General features: G+C 43.3%; 1 protein-coding gene across 1 annotated transcript in view; it reads right to left on the bottom strand.

The window, feature by feature from the left end:
* PSME1 (proteasome activator subunit 1) overlaps positions 1 to 10,012 on the bottom strand; it is a 29,144-nt gene extending 19,132 nt beyond the window's left edge. Inside the window, exons 1-4 of the mRNA XM_040354605.1 lie at positions 9,944 to 10,012; positions 7,851 to 8,117; positions 3,710 to 3,742; positions 1,757 to 1,819 (exon numbers count right to left, since the gene is read on the bottom strand). Of these exons, the coding sequence (XP_040210539.1) occupies positions 1,757 to 1,819; positions 3,710 to 3,742; positions 7,851 to 7,889 (135 nt within the window). The 5' untranslated portion in view covers positions 7,890 to 8,117; positions 9,944 to 10,012. The remainder of the gene's footprint in view (positions 1 to 1,756; positions 1,820 to 3,709; positions 3,743 to 7,850; positions 8,118 to 9,943) is intronic.
* Positions 10,013 to 15,055: the final 5,043 nt, after the last annotated feature.

Here is a 15,055-nt window from a genome sequence, read left to right as displayed (position 1 = left end):
TCCACTCCACCCGGCGGCTCCCACTCTGTCCTCCACTCAGCGGCTCCCACTCTGTCCTCCACTCCACCCGGCTGCTCCCACTCTGTCCTCCACTCCACCCGGCTGCTCCCACTCTTTTTTTTGGAGGGGGGGCCCCATACAACATTTTGCTATGGGGCCCTGTGATTTCTAGTTACGCCCCTGCGTGTGAGGCTGTTTTTAAATTGTGACCGCTGATGTGGGGAGAGGATCCATTGCCCGCTGTTACAGGGGGTGAGGGGGGCGGCCATACGGGGTGCAGATGCTGGAACAGGTTACAACCTAAAAATAAGTGTAACATGTTCCAAAAATTTAATGAAACTTTAACCGCTCGCTGACTGTATGCTGGATATATATTGCAGCAAGGCTGCTCTCCTGCGCAGGGTCCTGCACTTCCGGGTCTAGGGTGCACATGCGCCCCACCGGCAACAGGCTCCCGCTGTGATTTTACACAGTGGGAGCTGATCTGCGGGTTCTGCGGACTTAATGTCTGCCAGCATTCGCCGATCATTAGAGCCAGAACAGCGATCTGCCTATGTAAACAAGGCAGATTACTGTTATGTCAGTAGTTAAGGCATTGATCCTATGTTCCGGTAAAGCAGAAACATGGATCGATGCCCTCCTTTTTCTAAAATCTTCCCATAGAGCGAGAGAACACATTTTTAGACACACAGTTAAATGGTCACTAAAGGAAAAAAAAATTGCCTAAAATTAATGTGTGCAGGACAGACAGAATAGTGTAATGATTATGTTAAAAAACAAGTAAATACCTATTAAATTCTTTCATCTATATCACCTCCGGCGTTCTAGTTTCTGTTCTCTCATTCACTTCCTGGTTTGCATCGCTCGTTCATGTAAGAACTAAATTTCCCAGTATGAATTGCGGCACGCCCAGTAATTCACACCTCCTTGAAGTCTCTAACATGTAGAGAGCGTCCTGCCACACAGATGTAGTTCCCAGGAGGGGGTGAGCACGTTACTGACCACCACAGTAAAGCCTCCCGTCACGGTGGTCAGTAAAATCAGACAAGCAGGAAGTGAACAGAGAAGAAGTAGAGCAACTTCTGAGCAAAAACGAACAATGAGGAAGTGAAAAGAGGAATGTTTGCAGGTAAAGGATGCTTATTATGAAAAATTTTTTTTTCCCTTTAACCCTTAATCACCCCCATTTTAACCTCTTCCCAGCCAGTGTCATTAGTATAGTGACAGTGCATATTTTTAGCACTGATCACTGTATTAGTGTTACTGGTTCCCAAAAAGTGTCAGTTATTGGCCAAATTGTCTGCCACAATATCGCAGTCCCACTACAAGTCGCTGACTGCCACCATTACTAGTAAAAAATAAATAAATAAATAAACTTTCATAATTATATCCCACAGTTTGCAGACGCTATAATTTTTGTGCGAACCAATCAATATATGCTTATTGGGATTTTTTTTTACCAAGAATATTTTTTATTGGATATGTTTTATAGCAGATGGACGGTTTTGGAAAAAACATTTTTTTTACTATCTTTCTTTGTTTATAGTGAAAAAAATTTAAAGCGCAGAAGTGATCAAATACCACCAAAAGAAAGCTCTATTTGTGGGGAAAAAGGACATTTAATTTGGGTATAGCATCGCACGACTGTGCAATTGTCAGGTAAAGTAACGCAAAAAATGGCCTGGTCATGAACGGGGGTAAGTCTTCTGGAGGTCAAGTGGTTAAATGATAAAAGTATTGGGTGCAGCCAACTTACACTGAGAAACTTGTCCAGGTCGGCAATCTTCTGTGGAATTCCTACTGAGATCAGCTCATTCGCCTGGCAACAGCAACATAGAAAACAATTGTATAAGGGAATTGGAAAAGTTATTAGTAACCGGAAAGAGAAAAATGAGGTCTTAGGTACACAATTGATTCTATGGTTGTGCTGCTGTGTCACTGAGCCCTTCTCTGCCATATCAAGTCTTGGGGAATAAAAAAAAAAAAATCAGCTGACAGATTAAATGCAAAAATCGCATACCAATGTCAAATCAGATCCTATTGCTGGCAATAGTACCGTCAGAATTGGTGCAATGCCGACTTTGCAGCGCCTCACCAATTCCCAAAAATATTTTGCTCACTACTTTTGGGCAATTCTGGGGGCGATTTCAGTAGATATCTGTGCATGAACCCGCACAGATGTCTCTCAAATCACCCCCGAAGTCAGACTGAAATGCCGGTTTGAACTCGTGCGATTTTGAACCGGCCCTTAGTGTGAACGTGGGCAATCTCAGAAGCTTCTCAAAATGATGTCAAAATCCTGCTGCATTACTCATTTAAGCTTGGTTTACACCTGTGCAAGTTTATTCCCAGCAGTGGGTCCGTACCTGTTCCAGCAGCAGCTGTACAGAACAATGCAGTAGATGCGTGCAGGTGCCATCATTGGCACCCCAAATGCTGGAAATTGCTCCCACACTGGAAACTGCACCACACTTGTGGTACCCATGCGGGCTGCGATTACAGAAATGGTGCAGGAATCTTTTCCCCTACGTTTCAGGAGGCACAGCAGCCCATTCAGATGAATGGGCAGCCATGCCCATGCGAAATGCAGATTGCAAAACCGCATCAATGTGAACCTAGCCTAAAGCCTGTTGACACTGGTCCTTAGACAATAGGATAATAGGCATGATTTTGTGCTGAGCATATGTACATCAAATATAAAAAGGGACTAAGAGGCTTCAACTGAATATTGTGCATCCATAATTACACCTTGCCATACACTGAATAAAATTCAGCTAGCTAGTCCAGCAGGAATTGAACATTTTCCATCTGCAGCCAATGATCAGTGAATTCTGACAGTAGCCAGATACAAAATACAATGTCCCGACCTGGGGATTCCTCTAACCCCCTGATTTGTGTGGATGGTGTTTGGCCAGCTTACTTCTCCTTTTTAATTTTAGCATATATGCACCAGCAAATAAAAGCTGGTCTGGGACTGAATCTTGGAAATGCATAAAAATGCATAAAATAAATAAAATAAAAGTTAGTGAAGAACTGGTCCAGTAACTTGGCACTTCTGGAACCGGATGCCAGTTATGACCCCCTGCTTTTATCCTACACCCTCTGCTCCAGATTTAGGCTGGATTCACATCTATGCAGTAACACTTGCTAAGACTGTTTGAAACACGCATGCTGCATTCTAAACGGAACGCAACCTCACTTATACAAACACAACAAACCACATGCCTTCAATAAAGTGCACCACAAAGATATAAATTCATGGATTGGGGGATACCCTACCACCAAAAAAATATCAACACACCGCGCTTACTTGTTCTAAGTCATTGGCCGAGTTAAGAAGTGAACCTGGGATGAGTATGGCCAACCTGGACAGCGATTCTTTAGGTCAGCAATAATACGTTCAATATTTCTATAGATATTCTTTGGGATGCATACCAGCCCATCTACCCTATAAATCAGGGATCCTCAAACTACGGCCCTCCAGCTGTTGCGGAACTACACATCCCATGAGGCATTGTAAAACTCTGACATTCACAGACATGACTAGGAATGATGGGAATTGTAGTTCCTGAACCACTGGAGGGCCGTAGTTTGAAGACCCATGCTATAAATAGTGAAGACGGCACTAAGAGCTGCATTCAGATTTTCTGCAACCATAAAAAAAAAAAAAAACACAATTTTTTTTATTACATTTAATATATATTCTCACCTCCTTACAAAACTGATTCTGGAATCCTTGTACCTATAAAATAAAACAAACTGTTAATAGATAGCTTGATTAAGATTAGATTGCTTGGCATGGTTTTTATCATTGTAGTATTTCTAGCAGGTAATGCAAATATAACAAAATGCACAAAAGTTTCCTCTGCCTGTTTAATGGCAAACTCTACTTATCTAAACATGATTCATGTTACACTCATATTTGGGGTTTAACATAGAGCATAGTCAGAGTCTGCAGCCCCCACCCTGAAAAAGCAAACCCCTCTTACAGAAGTTGGGGGTTCTTCTCGCTGCTGGCTCCTGTCCAATGTAAAACTGACGTGGCTGCGAGTGGCTCTGCCTGAACTGTCACATCATTCTTTCACAGAAATCTGTGAATAGAAAAAAACTACAAGTGCCATCTGCCACCGCAGCAGAGGAACTTCTAGCTCTCAGTGCAGCACAAGTGAAATGATGTTGCACTTGTTGCCTATTGATAGTTCCTTCTGCCCTGTGAGCGAAGGTCCAAACCTAAGGTCTGGCTGTGCAAAGAGTCTGAGGGGGCCAGAGCATTGCACCGGTGATCCACAGATTGTGGTTGCAATGATTTCCTGGCTCCGTTGAAAAATAAAAAATAACTAAGCATTTTTGCCTGTACATGATCGGATGATAGAAATCAGCAGAGCTTCCCCTCATTTCAGATCTTCTCCTCAGATCTACAGCGACTGCACTTCCAAGTGCACAGTGGATTTACCTTTAGTCATACTGTCATTGCCAATGAGTTGTGCTTTGAAAGCTTACATTTCTTTTCACTTGTCAGTAACATTAATTTTTTTCTTATTTAATGCCCTTTTTCTTATTTGTGCCATCAGTGGTTCCAATCCTTCCTCACACTATAAAAGCTGCTTTGCCTTTGTTAGCGACTCCATTGGAGGGAAGTTCTCATTACTTAATGTGCATTCACTGGACCTGATAGGATGGTCCATGCATTCCTATGGACATGTGTCTACAGGACATCCCTACGGTCTTGTGTCTGTTTAGACTGGCCTACCTCCAGGTCCAATGCAGTCTGCTAATAAAAAACAAAAGGGGAAATTTCCTCTACCGTTTAGGTGCATTTGAACAGACAGTGGAGTCAGTTAAGTTCTGGCCACCCATAGAGCAGAGCGGACACGGATGTGTTATCTGCTCACTCTGCTCCGAGCAGCGGGGGACCTGTGAGCCGACTGGAACGGAATCTGCCACATGTCAAAGAGGCCTAAAAAGGTTCCAATTGTTGGCACCTAATCTGGAACACCTGATTTTAATTTCACGGATTTGAAAAGCCACACAGGTCCCAGAAGACTAAAAGGCCAGTCAGGACGCGCAGCGAGACTTGCGCATGTGCAGTAGGGAACCAGGCTGTGAAGCAACAAGGCTTCACTTCCTGATTCCTTTACTGAAGATGCCGCCGCCTCCACCCGGGAGCCGAGGGACAGGTCCGCTTCGGGTGAGGACATCGCGGGCTCCCCGGACAGGCAAGTGTCCATATTTTAAAAGTCAGCAGCTGCAGTATTTGTAGATGCTGACTTTCATTTTTTCTTTTTTTTGGCGGAACTCGCCCATTCTCCTTGTCGGTTCCAGTACGCGATACCCTCCCTCTCATTCCCTTTTTTAGGGCACTTGTCCCAAGTTGCACCTTTACTGGAAAGGGGTGGTGAACACACTTAAAGTGGTTGTAAAGCTGCAAAGGTTTTTCACCTTAATGCATTCTTTGTATTAAGGTGAAAAACCTGTGCTGTAGCTCCCACAGACCCTCCTTTTTCTTACCTGAACCCGATCCGACGATTTGCACGAGCACAGCGGCTCCAGTGGCTGTCTCCCTCCTTATTGGACAGATTGATAGCAGCAGGAGCCATTGGCTCCCACTGCTGACAATCAAATACCGTGACACAGGAGCGGGGTCTAGTCCCGTTGTCTGTCAATAGGTGCAGCAGCAGGACTCGGGAGTGCCTCCATGAAAAGCAGCTTTCTGTGGGCGCACCTGATGAAGATAAGTGGCAGGGGACCCCAGAAAAGGAGGATTGCACAGAGTGGGCAAGTATGACATGTTTGTTATTATTATTTTTGTAAATGCTCTTTAAAAAATAAAACAAACAGGTTTATACTTACCTGCTCTGTGCTATTCTATTGCACAGAGCATCCCCGAACCTCCTCTTCTTGGGGCTTCTGGCTCCTCCTCTTTAATGAGTGACATTTAGGTGCTTAAGCAAAACGCTGCTGCTCCTGGACTTGCTGGCAGTAGAGTTTCTTTTTCTTCTGCCTTTAAACATTCCTGCCTCTAAACAACTATGTGTGCATGAACACATAGGAGCATATCCTTGTACAGCGGCGCATTTATGCGCCGGGCGTAGCGTATCCAAGATACACTACACTGCCGTAACTTACTTTTTTTTTTAATCCACAAAGAATCCGCGCCGTAAGTTACGGCGGCGTAGTGTATCTTTGGCGGCGTAATGGCGCGGAATTCAAATGGCTGTGATGGGGGCGTGTTTTATGTAAATACGTCGTGACCCGACGTAAACAGCGTTTTTTTTAACTGTGCATGCGCCATTCGTGGGTGTATCCCAGTGCGCATGCTCGAAATTAACCCGGAACAAGCCGGCGTAATACCTTTGTGGATCTGCCCCATAGGCTAACATACAGGGCCTTTCAGAGACAGAAAAAAAAATGCCAGACGTCCCTAAGAGCAACAGAAAAAACCTTCAGTGTGTATGAGGCCTTAGAACCCTTTCACACGGGTGGGGGGGGGGGGGGGTCGATCCACTGATCTCTGCTGAGCAGGTGGATGACAGGTCGGTCTCCCCTCACTGTGCAGACACGGACCCTCTATGGGGAGATCAGATAAAAAACGGACCACCTGTCCGTTTTCATTCGATCCCATCTGATCTGATTCCACCAGATGGATGGAAAATAGGGTCACTATCCATCTGGATTTCACAGACAGGATTGGATCGGATAGTGGCGGGGGTCAGCGGACATGTCACTGCTGACATCCGTCGCTCCATAGGAGTGATTGGAGGGTCCGATCAGGTCCTCCTAAAAAAAACAGACAGGCGTAACTGATCGGAAATCCTGTGTGAAAGGGATCTTAGAGGAAGCTTAGACCTCTAAGGGCTCTTTCACACGGGCGGACCGTTCAGATCCGCCTGCCAGTTTTTAGGTGGACCTGAACGGGCGCTATGTGCATCTCTATGGAGCCACGGATGTCAGCGGTGACATGCCCGCTGACATCCGATCCGCCAAAGTGTGACGGAGGAAAAACCTACTTTTCCATCCGTCTGGCGGATTGGGTGAACACGGACAGACGGTCCGTGTTCATCCGATCCCCCCATAGGGGAGAGCGGAGAAAAGACAGGGCGGTCCCTGCACAGTGTGCGGGGACCGCCCTGTCATCCGCCGGCTCAGCAGTGATCAACGGAGCGATCATTATTGATCCGCCCCGTGTGAAAGGGGCCTAAAGCTTTTCAGGTTACCTCCACGAAACCAAAAGTCTGAAATAAATACAGACACATAAACTGTCCTCTAACAAGAGATTTTCACTGATATTTAATATTCCGTGTTTGTCATTTAATCTGTGCATGACTTGTTTTGGAGTTGTTAGAATTACATTGCAGCTCATATTTCCGTTTTTCTTTTGCTTTATGTTTCATAGGACGCCTGTTACAGCTTGTAGCATAGTACTGAGTGCTATGTCTGGTCTACATGACTGTAAACCTATAATAAGGGAAATTGGCAAAATGAAAGTAGGCCTCACTTTGATCATGACTCGTATTTTAGAACGAGCGTGTGTCTGGTAGGCATCGTCAGGGTACAGTGGCATTTTTTTTTGTATAAATGATTGTACTCTGTCGTAATATAATGTACTATAATTATCTGTTCATATATGATAACTTTAATTATCTGATCCTGAAGAATTCCACATGCTATATCGATGATACCCATGGCCTCCTCCTCTTATTCATTTGTTTGAAAACACATCTATACTTATTTAAGTTGTTTTTGAAGGCCGAACATACATAACTCAAATATATTTATAAAACATACATGTATATATGTGTCTGAGAGATATACACGGCTCACACAAACAAACATAAACCTGAACCTCTCACCTTTTGTATGGCTTCCTGCTTAAGTTCAACGTCTGCCATTATTACTGCAGAGGGATCAGATTGTGGATGAAGAGACAGATCCCCGGTACCGTCTGTCTGCTCGGTTCTTTACACTTTAGACGTTTCAGCTTTGAAGGGAAAGTGAAAGTAAAGGCGAAGGGACTTTACAGAGCAAGGAGGAGCAATGACTTTGGGAAATAGGCAGAGGGAGGTGCTGACAGTTAGAAGACGGAAGGTGGAGAACATGAAATCACTTTAAAGAACAGCCTAGGAAAACAAGAAAACAATTCAAATAAATATACCACAACAATTTAAAAAGAAGTAACCACATCAGAGCATATCCAGATTTAATTAGCAACTATAATCCAAACATTAATCAATACTGTGTATATATTTTTTTTATTATTATGTTTGTACTGTAGGCGATCATACACTGTGCAGTCTGATTGTACAATCTCCTTGAGATCTACCATCAACTATGTAATACAAGGGCCTTCCTGCTTAGATAAAAATGACAAGTATTGTTTAGGTGTGTCCTCATGTAGTTTGGGTAAATCTAAGGCCCTTTTCACACTGGGGTGAGGGCGGCGTCGGCGGGAAAGCGCCGCTATTTTTAGCGGTGCTTTACCGTCAATTCCGCATCGCTATTCGGCCTCTTTTGCCCCCCCCTAGCGGCCGAGAAAGGGTTAAAACCACCGGAGGCGATTTTCCGGCGGAATAGCCGCGGTCATAGGTGTGCGCAGCCTGTTGCATTAGGGTGTGCACCCTTAAGATCAACCACATATGCGTGTGTATGTATACTAACAGTGTCAGTAGAGCAATGGACAGTGTCAGTAGGGCAGTGGACAGTGTAAGTAGATTTAATTTTTATTATTTTATTTTTATTTTTTTTACAATTTGTTTTATAATTTTTTATTTAAAATTTGTTATTATTTCTTATTTTCAAATTTGTGTTTCTAATTTTTTTATTTTTTTATTTATAACATGTTTTTATAATTTTTGTAATTTTTTTAGAAGACCCGTTAGGGGGTCTTTGTTGAAATATCAGGGGTCTAAACAGGGGGAATCTTCCCCATATGGGGTGATTAGGGTGTGCCCAGGCACACCTGGCACACCCTGTGCACGCGCCTATGGCCGCGGTGACCATTGATTTCAATAAGCATTAGCGGTATACACACCGATACATAGATGCGGCTAGCAGGACTTTTTTTTGCCGTCCTGATAGCGCACCGCTCCAGTGTGAAAGCCTTCAGGGCATTCACATTGAATAGACAGCAGCGGCTGTTTCAGGTCGCTTTGCAGGCACTATTTTTAGTGTTGTAGCGCCTGCAAAGCGACCCAGTGTGAAAGGGGTCTAAAGGAGTACAATCATATTGTATAGTCTATGGCCAACTTTTTTTTTCTAGCATGTCATTCAGCATAGTAGCGTGAGCTACAGTATGCCTTTATATTTTTTTTTGGCGCCGTACTCACTGTTTAATCGCGTAGTAAAGTTTCAGGGGAATGGGCGTTCCTATGCAGAGGGCTCGTGATTGACGGCCGGCTATGGTGCGTCACGCTTCACGGAAATAGCCAAAATAGGTGTTTGCTCTTCACGGCGCCTGCGCAGTCAGCTCCGATGTCTGTGCGCAGGCGCCGTATAGCGCCGTGAAGAGCCGAGACCTACTCCGGCTATTTTCGTGAAGCGTGACGCGCCATAGTTGGCCGTCAATCACGAGCCCTCTGCATAGGAACGCCCATTCCCCGCGGGGAGCCTGAAACTTTACTACGCGATTAAACAGTGAGTAAAGGCATACTGTAGCTCGCGCTTAGGGTTGCCAACTCATCCCTTTAAAACAGAACACATATTAATTACACAGGTTCTGTGGCTGATTAAGGAGGTAATTAAACTCACTTGGTGCCTTATTTGCATTAAATTAGCCTAAGAACCTGTGTAATTCATATGTGTTCTGTTTTAAAGGGATGAGTTGGCAACCCTACTCGCGCTACTATGCTGAATGACATGCTAGAAAGTTGTTTTTTAGGGTGAAACACCGCTTTAATATTGAAAGAGAAGTACAGGATTTTAAAAATGTATAAAAAATCATGCTCACCTAGGTGGATGCAGCATGGGGCTGATGCTGCATCTGTTGCCTGCCAACTATTCACCAAGAACTGATCGATCGAACACTGCTGATCCAAACAACAAAATGTTTATTTTAATACAGTATATAGCTCAATAGCTATAAGGGATATAAATCCACTTTGCGTGCAACAACTTCCTATACAAACCCAGATATTACCCTGTAATTATAGCCATGATGACATCATCACTGTGCTGCACATAGCCTACAGAGAGGAGAGTTGTGGGAGGGACCCAGCAGTTCTATTCATTACAGGCTGCCTGCAGAAAACTACATAAGGCTGGATTCACACATATGCATTTTTAGTGCTTTTTGCAGATTTGCACACAGAATGTGTGCCATAGGAAACCATGTTAAATGGGCTGTAGTGCTAATCTGCAAAATGCACTAAAACTGCATAGATGGAAATCCAGCCTAAGACAAGAACAGTCACTCACCGACCTTAAAGGGGTTGTAAAGGAATTTTTTTTTTCCATAATATGCATCCTTTACCTGCAGACATTCCTCTTTTCACTTCCTCATTGTTCGTTTTTGCTCAGAAGTTGCTCTATTTCTTCTCTGTTCTGTTCACTTCCTGCTTGTCTGATTTTACTGACCACCGTGAAGGGAGGCTTTACTGCGGTGGTCAGTTATGTGCTCACCCCCTCCTGGGAACTACATCTGTGCGGCAGGACGCTCTCTACGTGTTAGAGACTTCAAGAAGGTGTGAATTACTGGGCGTGCCGCAATGCATACTGGGAAATGTAGTTCTTACATGAACGAGCAATGCAAACCAGGAAGTGAATGAGAGAACAGAAACTAGAATGCCGGAGGTGATATAGATGAAGAAATTTAATAGGTATTTACTCGTTTTTTTAACATAATCATTACACTATTCTGTCTGTCTACCTTGCAGACATTAATTTTAGGCAAAAAATGTTTTTCCTTTACAACTCCTTTAAGGGGGCAAGGTTTCACACCTAATTACTGCACAGATCTGGATCAAGTACCCAAAGTGCACCCATATTCATGTAAGGATACATATGACCCTTGTACTTAGACTATATTTGCTTATCCCAAAGTTCAGCTTTAAACACAAGTATTCATTCACACACCAATAAGTAAGGCTAATGTAACACCAGATAGCCAGCACTGCAGCAGAGTCGCATGGGACAGCTTTTTACTTACGTCTGTGGAATCGCTCCCTCAATGACCCCGAACAATGCCAAATTTCCCCCTCTAATGCCATTTCTCTGACATGGCTAGCCAGGGCACATATCCATACAGGCTAGTAAGCAGTCTCTTAGCGATCATGATGGTGGCCTGTTGTCAGCAGCAATGAGTTCTCATAAATCTTACATGACGGTCAGTGACCAGTGCCAGGACAAGGTCATCCGGTGCCCAGGGCAAAGATGTCAAAATGTGCCCCCATCCCATTTATGATGTGAAAGCTTTGAGGATCCAAAGCCTAGCAGTCACTTGCTTGTCAAAATCACTGTGCAGCTCCTGATCGTCAGACGGGTTTTGCATTCAGCTGGAAGTGCTTACTTTTAATACTGGGAACATGCTTGTGTTGTCTCCAGTGATATTAAAAGTTTACTATATACAACAATTTGTGAGAGTAGATTCACACTAGGTGCAGCAGGACTGTATTGGGTGGGGGAAGGGAGAAAACAACCCACTCCCAGCTCTCTTCCTCTCCTCAACACTCCCAGTGCCTGGATGAATAGAGTGCCTTGAAAAAGTATTCATACCCCTTGAAAATTTCCACATTTTGTCATGTTACAACCAAAAACGTAAATGTATTTTATTGGGATTTTATGTGATAGACCAACACAAAGTGGCACTTAAATGTGAAGTGGAAACAAAATGATAAATGTTTTTCTAAATTGTTTTATAAATAAATATGTGAAAAGTGTGGCGTGCATTTGTATTCAGTCAATACTTTGTACCGTGTTTCCCCAAAAAAAAGACCTAGCCTGAAAATAAGACCTAGTATTATTTTCCAGGGGTTGCAATATAAGCCCTACCCGAAAATAAGACCTAGTTTAAAATGCTTGTAAAATCCTATAATCCACTCTATTACAGTAGTATATAATGTACAATCTGTGGGTTTCTGTAATATAATTGCAGGAAAGAGAGCTCCGGCGGGTCACAGAAGTGCAGAGCGGCGCTATAATGAAGGTATTTGGCACAATTATATTACAGAAACACACACAATGTACATTTATATAATACTGTAATATAGTTAATTATAGGATTTTACAAGCATTTTAACTCAGTTCACACTGGGGATTCCTGACAGGCAGGGAGGGAGAGGGGGAGAGAAGACAGCACATTACATGGTAAGACCTAGCCCGAAAATAAGCCCTACTGTGTCTTTTGTTGCCAAAATTAATATAAGACCCGGCCTTTTTTCTGAGAAACACGGTAGAACTACCTTTCGCTGCAATTAAAGCTGCACGTCTTTTTGGGGATGTCTCTATCAGCTTTGCACATCTAGATTAAATTACACACAGGTGGACTCTATTTATTAATTATTTACTAATTAGGTGACTTCTGAATGCAATTGGTTCCACTAGATTTTAGTTTGGGGTATCAGAGTAAAGGGGGCTGAATACAAATGCACACCACGCTTTTCACATATTTATTTGTAAAAAAAATATTAAAACCATTTATAATTTTCCTTCCACTTCACAATTATGTGCCACTTTGTGTTGGTCTATCACATACAATCCCAATAAAATACATTTACGTTTTTGGTTGTAACATGACAAAATGTGGAAAATTTCAAGGGGTATGAATACTTTTTCAAGGCACTGTAGCTGTCACTACGTCTGTCAGCCCTACAGTAAACCATTGGGCAGCATTCCCTTCTGCTCACTCCTTGTCCCAGCCCTGGTATCTGGCAGTGACCCCCCCCCCCACCACACACACACACACGCGCACGCACACACACACACACAGGCAGCCCTTTCTGACCCAATGGGGCACAGGCTGGCTATACTCCCTATTGGCAGCACTCACCACCACACTTTTTGATGGGCCCCCTCAGAAATAACATTTTTACTTTTCTACTCCATTAGACTGAGCTGACATTTTATTTGGCTGAGGTCCATGGACATGTATTTTTTCAAAATTACTATATACATTGCCCCTTTTTTTACATGCAGCACACATAAAGCTGTGCCTGTCACACATATATTATACTGTGCTCCATGATAACTGGCCCTACTTTACTGTGACCATTACTCTTGGCATGCAATGCACCCACAATATATCACATCACTACTGATTGCCTTGGCATGCAATACCCTGCATCCAGCACACCCTCTGAAACCTGGCTTTACCACACTCAGCACAAATCCTAATCTCACATCTAGCACACAGTATTCTGACAGCGCTCCTCTTACATTAGTAAATACGGTACAGAGAGCTATCCTTCAACTGTACAGACCACTAAACAAGAGTAGGAAAGATTTGGGGACATGTACCCAGGGCCGTCTTTACCACAGGGCAAACGGGGCAGCTGCCCAGGGCCCTGTCACTTTTTTTAGGGGTCCGGATGACAACCCCTCTTTTTTTATAAAAAAAATCTTTATTTATTTTATTTTATATATATATATATATATATATATATATATATATATATATATATATATATATATATATATAATATAAATGTTATTAGTATTATTATTAAAGGACCCAGAGGTCCCCAGGGCCCTGGATGCCACCCCCCCCCCCTTTTTTTATTTTTGTTTATATATTTTTTTTATTAAAGGGCCCAGGATGGCAACCCCCTTTTTTTTTTATAAATGTTTCTTTTTTATATATATTTTTTTTATTTTTTATTAAAGGGCCCAGAGGTCCCGGATGGCAACCCCCTTTTTTTTGTAATTTTATTTTTATAAAAAAAAAATTATTAAAGGGCCCAGAGGTCCCAGGGCCCCAGATGGCAACCCCCTTTTTAAAAAAAAAATATATATATTTTTTATATATATTTTTTATTTCTTTTTTTCTTTTTATTAAAGGGCCCAGAGGACCCCAGGGTCCCGGATGGCTACACCCCTTTTTTTATATATATTTTTCTTTATTTATTTCTTTTTTTGTAAAGGGCCCCCCGCTTCTAAATTCGTGGCAGCCCCCCCCCCCTGCTTCTCAATTTCAGACGGCAGCACCCCCCCCCCGGTTCTCTGCTCCAAGGGGCCCATGCCTGAAGCTGTGTAAGTGGCCCCATAATTCCCGCCCGTTAAGCCCCTGTGCTGCCCACAAATCAGGCTGAAAATCATCAGCGGCACGCAGTGACAGTACTGCTTCCCTTCCCAGTGTTTTAAAATGTACAGCACCCCTGGCTTCCCTTTAGACGTGCACTTCTCCCTTCCTGCCACTGGGTGCTGCTTGTATATAAAAGTGAATTAGAATGTGATTTTATAACATCCCCAAAGGCCGACTTCTTCATGTCCTGCTCCTCAAGGTATGTCACTGTTTGCTAATCTATATTGTAAATAGAAGTTTTCTGTAGAGTGTGCCCAAAGTTTTTATAATATTTGATGATTCACTGCAGGTCTGGTCAGTGTTTTAAAAAGTTCCTCTATTTTACACATGGCATGGCATGGGGTCACAGCACCGTCTGTCCATTCTGCTTTAGCACCATGGGACCCCATGCCATGTGTAAAATAGAGGAACTCTTTAAATCACAGACCAGACCTGCAGTCCAGGCTGCTTGATGGGCTTATTTTGGGCCTGGCTGGTTCACATGTATGTGTTTTGGCGGCCCACATTTGCGCAGGCACAGCAGCCCATTCATTTGAATGGGCCGCCATGCCTGCGTTTCCTGCAAAGAAAAGCGCATGCCTCATGTAATAGGCTGCGCACACGGCACGCCTATGCCCATCAAGCACTGAAATACAGCACTGTCTGTCCATTCTGCTGTCTGCTGTGACTTATCTGCAGTTCCCGCACTGTCAACCTTGCTGCATTTTTAGACGTTTAGGTCACGCTTTTAAAAACACAGTGCGTTTGTGTGTGCAAGAACTGCAGGTAAGTAGCATGGTGCAAAAGCAGAATGGATTTCAAGGCAACTGTATTTTTAAAATGCTG

Source organism: Rana temporaria, chromosome 1 (assembly GCF_905171775.1).
Source record: "Rana temporaria chromosome 1, aRanTem1.1, whole genome shotgun sequence".
NCBI lineage: Eukaryota > Metazoa > Chordata > Amphibia > Anura > Ranidae > Rana > Rana temporaria.
This window is presented reverse-complemented; position numbering and strand designations above follow the sequence as displayed.